The 15921-nt window shown below is 39.4% G+C and overlaps 1 protein-coding gene across 2 annotated transcripts in view; it reads left to right on the top strand.

Annotated features, from left to right (window-relative positions):
* Nucleotides 1-15921, top strand: part of PLS3 (plastin 3) — an 87311-nt gene that overhangs the window by 52732 nt on the left and 18658 nt on the right. For both annotated transcript variants that reach the window (XM_060002415.1, XM_060002416.1), the window contains exon 3: nt 9971-10134. In XM_060002415.1, the coding sequence (XP_059858398.1) occupies nt 9971-10134 (164 nt within the window). The remainder of the gene's footprint in view (nt 1-9970; nt 10135-15921) is intronic.

The following is a 15921-nucleotide window of genomic DNA, read 5'->3' as shown; positions in this document are numbered from 1 at the left end:
ATATACATATATCCCCATATCTCCTACTTCTTGCATTTCCCTCCCCCCTCCCGATGCCACCCCTCTAGATGGTCGCAAAGCACTGAGCTGATCTCCCTGTGCTATGCGGCTGCTTCCCGCTAGCTATCTGTTTTACATTTGGTACTATATATAAGTCCGTGCCACTCTCTAACTTCATCCCGGATTACCATTCACCCTCCCCGTGTCCTCAAGTCCATTCTCTATGTCTGTGTCTTTATTCCTGTCCTGCCCCTAGGTTCTTCAGAACCTTTTTTTTTTTTTTTTTTTAGATTCCATATATATGTGTTAGCATACGGTACTTGTTTTTCTCTTTCTGACGTACTTCACTCAGTATGACAGTCTCTACGTCCATCCACCTCACTGCAAATAACTCAATTTCGTTTCTTTTTATGGCTGAGTAATATTCCATTGTATATATATGCCACATCTTCTTTATCCATTCACCTGTCGATGGACACTTAGGTTGTTTCCATCTCCTGGCTATTGTAAATAGAGCTGCAATGAACATTTTGGTACATGACTCTTTTTGAATTATGGTTTTCTCAGGGTATAGGCCCAGTAGTGGGATTGCTGGGTCATATGGTAGTTCTATTTGTAGTTTTTTAAGGAACCTCCATACTGTTCTCCATAGTGGTTGTACCAATTCACATTCCCACCAGCAGTGCAAGAGTGTTCCCTTTTCTCCACACCCTCTCCAGCATTTATTGTTTCTAGATTTTTTGATGATGGCCATTCTGACTGGTGTGAGATGATATCTCATTGTAGTTTTGGTTTGCATTTCTCTAATGATTAATGATGTTGAGCATTCTTTCATGTGTTTGTTGGCAGTCTGTATATCTTCTTTGGAGAAATGTCTATTTAGGTCTTCTGCCCATTTTTGGATTGGGTTGTTTGTTTTTTTGTTACTGAGCTGCATGAGCTGCTTGTAAATTTTGGAGATTAATCCTTTGTCAGTTGCTTCATTTGCAAATATTTTCTCCCATTCTGAGGGTTGTCTTTTGGTCTGGTTTATGGTTTCCTTTGCTGTGCAAAAGCTTTGAAGTTTCATTAGGTCCCGTTGGTTTATTTTTGTTTTTATTTCCATTTCTCTAGGAGGTGGGTCAAAAAGGATCTTGCTGTGATTTACGTCATAGAGTGTTCTGCCTATATTTTCCTCTAAGAGTTTGATAGTGTCTGGCCTTACATTTAGGTCTTTAATCCATTTTGAGCTTATTTTTGTGTGTGGTGTTAGGGAGTGTTCTAATTTCATTCTTTTACAAGTAGCTGTCCAGTTTTCCCAGCACCACTTATTGAAGAGGCTGTCTTTTCTCCATTGTATATTCTTGCCTCCTTTATCAAAGATAAGATGACCATCTGTGCATGGGTTTATCTCTGGGCTTTCTACCCTGTTCCATTGATCTACATTTCTGTTTTTGTGCCAGTACCATACTGTCTTGATTACTGTAGCTTTGTAGTATAGTCTGAAGTCCGGAAGCCTGATTCCTCCAGCTCCGTTTTTCTTTCTCAAGATTGCTTTGTCTATTTGGGCTCTTTTGTGTTTCCATACAAATTGTGTGATTTTTTTCTTCTAGTTCTGTGAAAAATGCCATTGGTAGTTTGATAGGGATTGCATAGAATCTGTAGATTGCTTTGGGTAGTATAGTCATTTTCACAATGTTGATTCTTCCAATCCAAGAACATGGTGTATCTCTCCATCTGTTTGTATCATCTTTAATTTCTTTCATCAGTGTCTTATAGTTTTCTGCATACAGGTCTTTTGTCTCCTTAGGTAGGTTTATTCCTAGGTATTTTATTCTTTTTGTTGCAGTGGTAAATGGCAGTGTTTCCTTAATTTCTCTTTCAGATTTTTCATCATTAGGGTATAGGAATGCAAGAGATTTCTCTGCCTTAATTTTGTATCCTGCTACTTTACCAAATTCATTGATTTGCTCTAGTAGTTTTCTGGTAGCATCTTTAGGATTCTCTATGTATACTATCATGTCATCTGCAAACAGTGACAGCTTTACTTCTTCTTTTCTGATTTGGATTCCCTTTATTTCTTCTTCTTCTCTGATTGCTGTGGCTAAAACTTCCAAAACTATGTTGAATAGTAGTGGTGAGAGTGGGCAACCTTGTCTTGTTCCTGATCTTAGTGGAAATGGTTTCAGTTTTTCACCATTGAGGGTGATGTTGGCTGTGGGTTTGTCATATATGGCCTTTATTATGTTGAGGAAAGTTCCTCTATGCCTACTTTCTGGAGGGTTTTTATCATAAATGGGTGTTGAATTTTGTCAAAAGCTTTTTCTGCATCTATTGAGATGATCATAGCTTTTTATCCTTCAATTTATTAATATGGTGTATCACATTGATCGATTTGTGTATATTGAAGAATCCTTGCATTCCTGGGATAAACCCCACTTGATCATGGTGTATGATCCTTTTAATGTGCTGTTGGATTCTGTTTGCTAGTATTTTGTTGAGGATTTTTGCATCTGTGTTCAACAGTGATATTGGCCTGTAGTTTTCTTTCTTTGTGACATCTTTGTCTGGTTTTGGTATCAGACTGATGGTGGCCTCGTAGAATGAGTTTGGGAGTGTTCCTCCCTCTGCTATATTTTGGGTGAGTTTGAGAAGGATAGGTGTTAGCTCTTCTCTAAATGTTTGATAGAATTCACCTGTTGTGGCCTCTCCCGCTGCTGAGCACAGGCTCCGGACGTGCAGGCTCAGCGACCATTGCTCACGGGCCCAGCCGCTCCGCGGCATGTGGGATCCTCCCGGACCGGGGCATGAACCCGTGTCCCCTGCATCTGCAGGCGTACTCTCAATCACTGCACCACCAGGGAAGCCCTTTTGGAAGATTTTTAATCACAGTCTCAATTTCAGTTCTTGTGATTGGTCTGTTCATATTTTCTATTTCTTTCTGATTCAGTCTCAGAAGGTTGTGCTTTTCTAAGAATTTGTCCATTTCTTCCAGGTTGTCCATTTTATTGGCATAGAGTTGCTTTTAGTAATCTCTCATGATCCTTTGTATTTCTGCAGTGTCAGTTGTTACTTCTTTTTCATTTCCAGTTCTGTTGATTTGAGTCTTCTCCCTTTTTTTCTTGATGAGTCTGGCTAATGGTTTATCAGTTTTGTTTATCTTCTCAAAGAACTGGCTTTTAGTTTTATTGATCTTTGCTATTGTTTCCTTCATTTCTTTTTCATTTATCTGATCTGATCTTTATGATTTCGTTCCTTCTGCTAAGTTTCGTATTTTTTTGTTCTTCTTTCTCTAATTGCTTTAGTTATAAGGTTAGGTTGTTTATTTGAGATGTTTCTTGTTTCGAAGTAGGATTGTATTGCTATAACCTTCCCTCTTAGAATTGCTTTTGCTGCATCCCATAGGTTTTGGGCCGTCGTGTTTTCATTTGTTTCTAGGTATTTCTTGATTTCCTCCTTGATTTCTTCAGTGATCTCTTGGTTATTAAGAGGTATATTGTTTAGCTTCCATGTGTTTGTATTTTTTACAGATTTTTTCCTGCAGTTGATATCTAGTCTCATAGCATTGTGGTTGGAAATGATGCTTGATACGATTTCAGTTTTCTTAAATTTACCAAGACTTGATTTGTGACCCAAGGTATGATCTATCCTGGTGAATGTTTCCTGAGCACTTGAGAAGAAAGTGTATTCTGTTGTTTTTGGATGGAATGTCCTATAAATATCAGTTAAGTCCATCTTGTTTAATGTACCATTTAAAGCTTGTGTTTCCTTATTTATTTTCATTTTGGATGATCTGTCCATGGGTGAAAGTGGGGTGTTAAAAGTCCCCCACTATGATTGTGTTACTGTCGATTTCCCCTTTTATGGCTGTTAGTATTTGCCTTATGTATTGAGATGCTCCTATGTTGGGTGCATAAATATTTACAATTGTTGTATCTTCTTTTTGGATCAATCCCTTGATCATTATGTAGTGTCCTTCTTTGTCTCTTGTAATAGTCTTTATTTTAAAGTCTATTTTGTCTGATATGAAAATTGCTACCCCAGCTTCCTTTTGATTTCCATTTGCATGGAATATCTTTTTCCATCCACTCACTTTCAGTCTGTATGTGTCCCTAGGTTTGAAGTGGGTCTCTTGTAGACAGCATATATATGGGTCTTGTTTTTGTATCCATTCAGCCAGTCTATGTCTTTTGGTTGGAGCATTTAATCCATTTACATTTAAGGTAATTATCAATACATATGTTCCTATTTACCATTTTCTTAATTGTTTTGGGTTTGTTACTGTAGGTCTTTTCCTTCTCTTGTGTTTCCTGCCTAGAGAAATTCCTTTAGCATTTGTTGTAAAGCTGGTTTGGTGGTGCTGAATTCTCTTAGTTTTTGCTTATCTGTAAAGGTTTTAATTTCTCCATCGAATCTGAATGAGATCCTTTCTGGGTAGAGTAATCTTGGTTGTAGGTTTTTCCCTTTCATCACTTTAAATATGTCCTGCCACTCCTTTCTGGCTTGCAGAGTTTCTGCTGAAAGATCAGCTGTTAACCTTATGGGGATCCCCTTGTATGTTATTTGTTGTTTTTCCCTTGCTACTTTGAATATTTTTTCTTTGTATTGAATTTTTTGTAGTTTAATTAATATGTGTCTTGGCGTGTTTTTCCTTGGATTTATCCTGTATGGGACTCTCTGCTCTTCCTGGACTTGATTAACTATTTCCTTTCCCATATTAGGGAAGTTTTCAATATAATCTCTTCAAATATTTTCTCAGTCCCTTTCTTTTTCTCTTCTTCTTCTGGGACCCCTATAATTCGAATGTTGGTGCGTTTAATGTTGTCCCAGAGGTCTCTGAGACTGTCCTCAGTTCTTTTCATTTTTTTTTGCTTTATTCTTCTCTGCAGTAGTTATTTCCACTATTTTATCTTCCAGGTCACTTACCCATTCTTCTGCCTCAGTTATTCTGCCATTGATCCCTTCTAGAGTATTTTTAATTTCATTTATTGTGTTGTTCATCATTGCTTGTTTCCTCTTTAGTTCTTCTAGTTCCTTGTTAAATGTTTCTTATATTTTGTCTATTCTATTTCCAGGATTTTGGATCATCTTTACTATCATTACTCTGAATTCTTTTTCAGGTAGACTGCCTATTTCCTCTTCATTAGTTTGGTCTGGTGGGTTTTTACCTTGCTCCTTGCTTCTTCATCTGCTGTGTGTTTCTCTGTCTTCTCATTTTGCTTAACTTACTGTTTGGGGTCTCCTTTTCGCAGACTGCAGGTTTGTAGTTCCCATTGTTTTTGGTGTCTGTCCCCAGTGGCTAAGGTTGGTTCAGTGGGTTGTGGTGTAGGCTTCCTTGTGGAGGGGACTAGTGCCTGTGTTCTGGTGGATGAGGCTGGATCTTGTGTTTCTGGTGGGCAGGACCGTGTTTGCTGGTGTGTTTTGGGGTGTCTGTGACCTTATTATGATTTTAGGCAGCCTCTCTGCTAATGGGTGAGGTTGTGTTCCTGTCTTGTTAGTTGTTTGGCATAGGGTGTCCAGCACTGTAGCTTACTGGTTGTCGAGTGGAGCTGGGTCTTAGCATTGAGATGGAGATCCCTGGGAGAAGTTTTGCTGATTCGTATTACGTGGAGCCAGGAGGTCTCTGGTGGACCCATGGCCTGAACTTGGCTCTCCCACCTCAGAGGCACAGGCCTGACACCTGGTTGGAGCACCAAGACCCTGTCAGCCACACGGCTCAGAAAAAAAGGAAGAAAAAAAGAAAGAGAAAAATAAAGTTATTAAAATAAAAAAAATTAAGAAATTTAAAAGTAATAAAAAAAGGAATAAAACGAAAGAAAGAAGAGAGCAACCAAACCAAAAAACAAATCCACCAATGATAACAAGTGCTAAAAACTATACTTAAATAAAAAACAAAACGGACATACAGTACCCTAGGACAAATGGTAAAAGCAAAGCTATACAGACAAAGTCACGCAAAGAAGCATACACATACACACTCACAAAAAGAGAAAATATAAATATACACATATATATATGTAAAGGAAGAGAGCAACCAAATCAATAAAGAAATATATATATTTCATTGTTCCCAAAGTCTACCGCCTCAATTTTGGGATGATTTGTTGTCTATTCAGGTATGCCACAGATGCAGGTACATCAGGTTGATTGTGGAGATTTAATCCACTGCTCCTGAGGCTGCTGGGAGAGATCTCCCTTTTTCTTCTTTGTTTGCTCCTGAGATTCAGCTTTGGATTTGGCCCTGCCTCTGCATGTAGGTCGCCTGAGGGCATCTGTTCTCCATTCAGACAGGACGGGGTTAAAGTAGCAGCTGATTAGGGGGCTCTGGCTCACTCAGGCCTAGGGAAGGGAGGTGTACGGAATGCGGGGAGAGCCTGCGGAGGCAGAGGCCAGCGTGACATTGCAACAGCCTGAAGCATGCGGTTTGTTCTCCCGGGGAAGTTGTCCCTGGATCCCGGGACCCTGGCAGTGGCGGGCTGCACAGGCTCCCCGGAGTAGATGTTGGGACAGTGACCTGTGCTCGCACACAGGCTTCTTGGTGGCGGCAGCAGCAGCCTTAGCGTCTCATGCCCGCCTCTGGGGTCCAAGCTGATAGCCGTGGCTCGCACCCATCTCTGCAGCTCATTTTGGTGGCGCTATGAATCCCCTCTCCTCGCGCATCCCAACACAGTGGTCTCTTGCCTCTTAGGCAGGTCCAGACTTTTTCCCGGACTCCCTCCCGGCTAGCTGTGGCGCACTAGCACCCTTCAGGCTGTGTTCACGCAGCCAACCCCAGTCTGCTCCCTGGGATCTGACCTCCAAAACCCGAACCTCAGCTCCCAGCCCCGCCCGCCCCGGCAGGTGAGCAGACAAGCCTCTCGGGCTGATGAGTGCTGGTGGGCACCGATATTCTGTGCAGGAATCTCTCCGCTTTGCCCTCCGCCCCCCTGTTGCTGTGCTCTCCTCCGTGGCTCCGAAGCTTCCCCCCTCCGCCACCCGCAGTCTCCGCCCGCGAAGGGCCTTCCTAGTGTGTGGAAACCTTTCCTCCTTCACAGCTCCCTCCCACTGGTACAGGTCCCATCCCTATTCTTTTGTCTCTGTTTTTTCTTTTTTCTTTTGCCCTACCCAGGTACGTGGGGAGTTTCTTGCTTTTGGGAGGTCTGAGGGCTTCTTCCAGCATTCAGTAGGTGTTCTGTAGGCGTTGTTCCACATGTAGGTGTATTTCTGATGTATTTGTGGAGAGGAAGGTGATCTCCATGGCTTACTCTTCTGCCATCTTGAAGGTCTCTTGGAAAGAGTTTTGATAGTTGCAAGGAATAAGCTATCTCCTTCTCTAAAGATATCGTAAAATGAAGGAATATAGTATTTAGATACTGAGGTATAGTAGTGATCAGAATGTTATTACTCTATATTTGTTTTTCCTGTGTATGATGGTTTTTATCTCCAGTTGGTTTTTTTTTTTTTTTTTTTTTTTGGCCATACGCGGGCCTCTCACTGTTGTGGCCTCTCCCATTGCGGAGCACAGGCTCCGGACGCACAGGCTCAGCGGCCATGGCTCACGGGCCCAGCCGCTCTGCGGCATGTGGGATCTTCCCGGACCAGGGCACGAACCCGTGTCCCCTGCTTCGGCAGGTGGACTCTCAACCACTGCGCCACCAGGGAAGCCCTATCTCCAGTTTTTTGAGCTAAAAGGGGACGTTAGAGATCATTTGATCTAAAGTCCTCCTTTTACAGGTGAGAAAACTAAGATCTGGAGAGATGACTTGGGCAAATTAGTAGCCAAGATGAAATTAGATCCGGTGTCCTATTACTCTCTCTTGTTGTGTCCCTTCATCTATGCTGTGTTTCTTTCACTTTGTCACACTTAACTCTCTAGTACTGAGCTCTCATTTAACTTTTTAAAGAAAATGGGAGAAATAGACTGGTATATGCATAGGAGAAGGTGTATTGAAACCCACGAATTTCACTCATTAAAAATAGCTAAAATCCTGCCACGTGGATTACTTTGTTCCTTTTAGCAGCTGCAGATGTTGTTGCTGGATTGATTTCTGCATATAAACACTTTACTAATCAAGTGTTTGATGTATGGCCTTTTGTAAGTTCAAAGCAAAAAAACTTGAAGATGTGCCCTAGGGGAATCAAGTGCTTTACCTCAAAGGAAATGTTAGTGGTTTTCAGAAGTGTTGGGTAGTTTGGTGATGATGCTTTAAAAGTATAGATATTTTAATTGATAGATTAAAAATATGGTAATCTATGTTTAAAAATATTTGACTCTAAAATCATATACTTCATTAAAAGTAAACGTAACAATATCATCAGCTTTCAATGTATTGGTTTCATACAGGGGATTTAATATTTTAATAAGAGCTTTTATGATCAGTTCCCTGACCTCATCTCTCATTTTCTCCTTTGCTCACTCTGCTGAAGTCATACTGGATCTTTGCTGTCCCCAAAACACACCAGACACTCTTCCACGTCAGAGACTTGGCATTTGCTATTTCCTCTATCTAAAATTCCCCCCCCCCCGATAGCCATATGATGTGCTTTCTTTCCTCACATAAGTCTTCGTTCAAATATAACCTCATCAAAGTGGCTGTCCTTGAACCTTCTATCTAAATAGCACCCCCACCACCGCCCACATCCCCACCTGTCACTATAACGCAGGGTTCCTCAACTTCAACGTTGACATATTGGGCCACACAGTTCTGTGGAAGGAGGGTCATATGCATTGTAGGATATTTAGCAGCATCCCTGGCGTCTATGTACTGGATGCGGGGAGCATCTTCCCCACCCCCAGCTGTGTGTGCTAATCAAAAATGTCTCCAGACATTTCTGAATATTCCCTGAGGGGCAAAATAGCCCCTAGTCTAACCCCTAACCCCTTTATTTTTCTTCATAGCACTTACGCCATATTACATTATGTTTATAATCATGCCTTATGTTATATGTTATTTGCTTATTAGTTGTCATTAGAATGTGAGCTTTTGTACAGCAAGACTTTCTTTCATTGATTGCAGTATCCCCGATCCCAGGAACAGTATCTGGTACAGTTTTTAAGCAGTAATATATCAAATAGATTAACTTCATAGTACATTTTCTTGAATGGTGTTGTGTTCATCTTGAGTCATTTCTCTATTCAGATTGCTTCTCTTTATTATAATTAAATTTATATATGAAAATCAGTGGAGGACCTAAGGAATAAAAAGCATTTTTGAACAATAAGTATTTGAAATTGCTGTTGAAAGTCCAACTGTCTTTACTAAAAAAATATACCCAAGTGATTATAACCCTCAGGACATTAGCCCTCTTTTCCGATAAATTAACTTTTTGTCATTGATCAGTTTTTTCCCCCATTTTTAACAGTTTCAGAATAAAGCTCATTAGCACTTAGATACAGTGTTAAGTTATGAAAGCACAAAAATTTAAAAGTTATTTATACATTTGGATTACTCATGACTGCATTTATTTTTATGAACTCTATATTTGTTTTGGCTAAACGTTTATTTACATTAACTCTTGAAAAAATTGGCACTGAAGATGGTATTGTAATTTCAGACGTACTATGTAATATAATCAGCATTAATTCATAAACTGTTCTATTAGACTAAGGGGAGAATAAGGGGCATAAATCTTCTAAATAGCTACAGTAGAAATTGTTTTATACCATGGCAGTGTTTTATTGGTGTATAATATATTAATTGTTTAATTTTTAAAGTCCTGTCAGCTTTATGATTTAATAATAATTTTATTCAGCAGCTATGTTTTCTTAAAATTAGGGATGCTATTTTTAAGTAAAGCTACTTATACACTGTTTAAAACATTAAAAACATGATGTAAACCATGCCCTTTCAGTTAAAATTTGCATTTCCCTTTCAAACAGCCTTTGGTACCAAACAATAAGAAAGAAAAACATTGTATTTAGGCGAGCTTATGAACTGAGCCTAAAATGAAGAAAAATACTCTAATAGGTTAATTTGTTTCCGTTGTTTGCTTGGTCTCCCTTTTTACAAAGATCTCAACAGCAATGGATTCATCTGTGACTATGAACTTCATGAGCTTTTCAAGGAAGCTAATATGCCATTACCGGGATATAAAGTGAGAGAAATTATTCAAAAACTCATGCTGGATGGTGACAGGAATAAAGATGGGAAGATAAGTTTTGACGAATTTGTTTATGTAAGTATGTGAAAACCTACCATTATTAGAAGTGATGATTGCTCCTTTGTCTTGTGGGGTCTTTTAGTAGTAAGTCCTATTAAGTTCCTAAATATATCATAGTAGTACTGTTATAACTAATAAAATTTCTCTCATCCCACCCACTACATTTAGTTCATTCTTTTAGCCATTAGAATATCTTAACAAAAGAATCAAGAAAAGAACACTTACAGAATCAAAGATATAATGCGTCTGCTCACTGTGTAAGGTGAACAGTCTCCTTTGGGGGCATCATTTAAAGGGCATTTTTCAAGGTGTGAAATGACATCCTCCAAGTGCTTTTTCTGTCGGGAACAGTGTACTCCCAAATTTTAACGATACACCCTGACTCACAGTCTTGGATGCTTCCTGAGTTGAACTTTCTGATTAAAAAGATGTTTGCTACTCTTGTGGTAGTAGTATTTAACTGTACCGTTTTCCCTAGGATGATGATTTTGATAATTAAAAGTTAGAAGCACATCTTTTCGGTCCATTGGAAGAGGCACTTAAAATTCTTGTTTTCTTCTCTAGTATCATCAAATACTCTTCAAGGTTAGGGGCTGATTTCTTAATTCCTCTACCCCCAAGCACCTAGTGTTCCATACTCAGTGCATAGAGAGTGTATGTGTGGTACTCACTATTGAAGCCTAATGCTTTTAGCTGCTAACTAGCAGGGTCAAGGTTTTTCTAGACATACGGCATTTTCCATCCATATTCATTAACAAGGTATTTGAGATATACATTAAAGAATAGCTGTTGCCTCTCCCCTCAGTTAAGGACACTTAAGATTTTATTGTTTTTATTTATTATTCATTTAAGGCTGAGTTTGACTAGATCGAATTTGGCATTCCTTATATATATTGCAGATAGGTAATTAGTGCCTAATACTTATCACAAACTTTCTAGCACTCCTATCCTTTTCCACGTTTGTTTTTGCCCCAAGACACCTGAAATGATAGCATATACTCCCATCAGTAACCATAGCTCAGTAAAGGAGGTGAAATTCTGATATGTTTTTTCCAACTAGAATTAACCCCTTTAGAACACCTTGAGAGTTCCAGAAGCAAATTGACTAAGTAGTGGTGTCTACTCAACTGATAGCATTTGCCTGGGGGTGGGGCAGGGCAGGGCGTGGCTGGGAGGAGGGGAGTGTTACTTTTTTTTAAAATGCAGACATATTTCATAACTATAATGCTATAGTTCTTGCCATCTCCTTTTGAAATACTGATCTCCTCCCCACCATTTTTTGTCTCCAGTTATTGCCAAAGCCTTTTGTTTCGAATCCTATGTTCAATAGTAAGTTGCAATTGACTTGCAATATGAGCGCTTGCATGTCCTCTGATGTATAACTTGCCTCCCTTGTAACTGCATGTTTAATTGTGAGTTTAAAGCAGCTTAGAGCAGTAGATAACTATGATCACTTATTTTTGATATAATTTTCTGCTCAGAATTTTTTAATCTACTAAAAAGAACAGACTTAAATAATCAAGATTTGCAGTGTGCCAGTATTTTGAAGGACACAGTTATGAAATTGTCTTTGAGAAAAATCATCTTAGGGAAATATTTAATTTTGTATATTTTGAAACGTTGCTGATTCCACACAGCTGTTTGTGGCTCTTAAGTGAAGGCTGTGATTACCCTAGTATTTTCTTAAAAAGTGAATAACAGGCATAATAATTTTGGCATCACCAGGGATTTTTTTAAAAAATAAAATACTAATGAGGACCTTGTTGGTTAAAATGTATATTTTAGAATTGGAAGAAATCAATATGTTTATACTCCTTCATTCTTCAAATTAAAAAAACCTGGGTTCCTGAAAAAGGAAGTGACTTGCCCAACATTACACAGGGGACTAGTGGCTTTTTCCAGTTACCTCCCTTCTATTCAAGAAATTTGAAATCTGAAGGACAGTAAAATAACCCACATGAAGTTTCAGAATGATACCACCGTGACTGTACTGAAAGAAAGATGGGTATGTAACCAACCAAATGTCTGTCCACTCCCATCTGCCTTGTCATCAATGAAACATCTTACAAATTGTCAGACAAAGTATGGGTAGATCCTAGTTACCTGAGCAAGAGGAAGCACATTATTCCTGTCAGGGATTAACATAGGAAGTAGAAGTAAACATGTTCTTGCATGTTAGATTTTTGGTTTTTATTTTAAATTGCTACCTAAGAGGTGTTAATTGCAAACCAGGCTACAAACAACATGTTTATATTAATTTTGGAGAAGAATATATATATATATGGCAGAAAAGAGCCCCCAAATCATATATAAACTTCACGTGTTAAAATTAAATATATTAACTGATCTTATTTCTTCTAAGTATTTCAAAACTAAATTACTGGATTTTTATACTTCCGAGGTAATAGTGGGGTTTTTGTTTGTTTTGTTTTGTTTTTTGCGGTACGCGGGCCTCTCACTGTTGCGGCCTCTCCCCTTGCGGAGCACAGGCTCCGGACGCGCAGGCTCAGCGGCCATGGCTCGTGGGCCCAGCCGCTCCGCGGCACGTGGGATCCTCCCGGACCGGGGCACGAACCCACGTCCCCCGCATCGGCAGGCGGACTCCCAACCACTGCGCCACCAGGGAATCCCAATAGTGGGGTTTTTTACTTCATCTGTAAAAAGACTGGTATGGCGATAAGTTCTTTCAGCAGAGAAATCTGCATTGAACTCTTATTTTCACAGTGAGAACCTTGCTCTTACATAATGGTAATAAGTTATTGACCTGTTTTAGAACTTTTACTAATATTACCGACCTCATAGGATTAAGTAGCTTCATATATGTAAAGTGCTTAGAACCATACCCGGTATATAGCAAATGCTATACAGGTGTTAGTTGTTGGTAGTTATTTCTATTTATTAAAAAGGCAGTGTTCTTTTCCTATTATTACTAAGTTTAGGCCTACAACAGATTCCCCGAAAAGTAAAAATTCAAACCTGCTGCGTTGGAAACAAGCCTCAAACACTGGAAGCCAGTCAGTATTTTTTTGCAATTCATTCTAAAATCTTTCCTTCTTAAGTCCTGTGCCTCTGCATTGCTTTGGTTTGGCCACTAGTGCTGATCTAGGAAGGTGATGACACTTTTGAAAGGAATAAGAAACATATACGTTTCATAAAAGAGACTGGAAAAGATATATAGAACCAGAGTGAGCAGTGTACACCAGGAGTTTGTTCACACATGATAAAGCAAGTCCCTCCTCATGGAGGGAAAACAGCATGAAACAGTGAGCTCATTAGTATCACCACGGGCAGCTTTGAAAAGATTCATTGACAACTCTCCAGCACAGTAGTTGGCCTGGTGCTGTCTCTGATTTCAGAGATTCTTGTAAAGCCAAGGCTTATACTCAAATTGCTTTATCATCCACTCGACTGATTCCTTTACTAAAGTAGAAAATAAAATGCAAATTCTCACGTAGTGAATCAATTTAACAGATACATAAATCTTCAACTATCACTTATCTTTTAACATTTTTTTAAACCTAAAGAACAGAGGAAAATACTATGAAACTGAAAATTTGAGCCTGGCTAGAAGAATTTATTTTAAAATATTTAGAGAAGGAAGGTCATGTAACTTTTGTAAGACAATTGAAAATTAACTCATTTAATTGCAACTTTGTATTCAACATGTTGTTCCCAAGCATCAGGAGTTTAAGTAGAGCTATGTAAGTAATTGCATTAGAATATTGTACAGTAGACATTCTTCTTTAAAAGTTATTTGTGTTGTTCCTCTTTTCCATGATGTTTACAAAGTTTTTCAGCTGAAATAGTGATCATGGAAACAACCTAATTTTTAGAAGCTAATGATCCTTAAGGCAAAAATAGTCGTGATAAGAAAAATAACTTTTCATATGTCATTCTGAGGGTAGTAGCTTCGAGGCAATCACATTTTGGAGATTTTTGTCGTTCCAGTGATTTATGGTATCTCAGTCAGGAGAAGCACACATTTTATATTTTAATTTACTACACAGTGTTATACTAAATGAAGTAAAGTTCAGAATGAGGTAGAATAGTAAATATTGTTTTTCCACTGAGCAGATACGTATAGTTATCAAAGAGGGAGCTGTGGGAACAGAATGCATCACAGTTAAGATTGCTACATTCCCAAGTAACCATTTTGTTGTCTAATCTTGGCTTGGAAGGTAAGGTAAATTAAATGAAATTACAGGTGGAATCAGTGTGAGTAAAAATAATTTTAATAATTTGAAATTACCCAGAGTACATGAGTCAGTTCCACATTATGGATACTTAACAGGAGTCAGTATAATGGCCAGAGAGGAGGAAGAGTGATTTCATTGGCTGTGTGTAATATTTAGAGTAGTCAGTGTGTGTGTGTCTATATACATATACAGACATAGACGCGCGCGCACACATTCTGAGTCTACCTCTGAAATTACAGGTATAGCACAAAATCACAGCTATGGAAATTGAGTAAGCTTGATTTTGTAAAACTTACTGCTTACTAACTATTTTCCTAAATAAAATTGGGTTTATAAGTCCAAGGAAGGCCAGGATTTCAGGACGGTAACAGGAAAAGATGACTTTGTGATGGGGCTACAGCAACTTTCCTACCAGTTAGAAAGAGTCTGTCTCAGTTGATTAATTACAAAAAGATGCTCTCCTGGAGAGACTAAATGTAAAAAGGCACTCCTCTTTCTGCCTGCCACAGTCTTTCACTAGACACCAGGCCTGCTTAGGGGAGCATGGGCTGGATTTCAGCTTCTACTCATGCCTGCTCTCATAGACACAGCCTGAACTGCTAAATACGGTGACCCTGTTCTATGACCTTCAAACATAGGCTACCCCTCCTGAGGTGTGTTTGTGAGTATGTACTTGTCAGTAATGTTAAAGGCCTTTGGGTTATCTTCTGTTTGCTCAGCAACTTTTCCATTAGGGCCGTAAGTTTCTTTCGATAAGTCTATTGTGTTCTAAACATGTTTTAAAGAAGTTTTTATGAAAATGCTACATCTTGCTCTTGTTTTTCTGGCAGTGGCTAATTTAGCCATGCACATTGGTAGCTCAGGAACAAATTGGAGATTAGGTAAGTTCCAGTATTTCAGACATGTATAGGCAGACCTTTGGAATGTCCGGTCATTCAGTCAAGCGGTTAGAGTAGGGTATGAAATTTGTTCCGTTACAGCCTGCTTTTGTACACTTAGAATGTGCAGGTTAATTTCATTAGCCATGTGCCTTATTGTGAAGAGAAGCTTGATCACTGAAAAGCCTCTTTTCTGGGTTTATTCTTTTTTTTTTTTTTTTTTTTTGTCTGCGTTGGGTCTTAGTTGCTGCGCACAGGCTTTCTCTAGATGCAGCGAGCAGGGGCTACTCTTCGTTGCAGTGCGCGGGCTTCTCATTGCAGTGGCTTCTCTCGTTGCGGAGCACGGGCTCTGGGCACACAGGCTTCAGTAGTTGTGGCTCTCGGGCTCAGTAGTTGTGGCTTGTGGGCTCTAGGGCGCTGGCTCAGTCGTTGCGGCGCACGGGCTTAGTTGCTCTGCGGCATGTGGGATCTTCCCAGAGCAGGGCTCAAGCCCGTGTCCCCTTGCACTGGCAGGCGGATTCTTAACCACTGCGCCACCAGGGAGGTCCCAAAATTTTCATCTTTCTTTGCACTATGAATCGTGCTTAAAGAAGGGGGAATCCTTCAGTCTTTTCTCTCCAGGAAAGGAACAAAGCCTTCCTTGTTCTAGAAAATTAACAGATTTACCTGTGCCTTTAAACAACACTAGTCTTTGGCTTAAAACGGATTCAGCGCATGTGGCACTTGAT

Source organism: Delphinus delphis, chromosome X (assembly GCF_949987515.2).
Source record: "Delphinus delphis chromosome X, mDelDel1.2, whole genome shotgun sequence".
Classification (NCBI taxonomy): domain Eukaryota; kingdom Metazoa; phylum Chordata; class Mammalia; order Artiodactyla; family Delphinidae; genus Delphinus; species Delphinus delphis.
The sequence above is the reverse complement of the archived record's forward strand: the minus strand, read 5'-3'. Positions and strand labels throughout refer to the sequence as shown.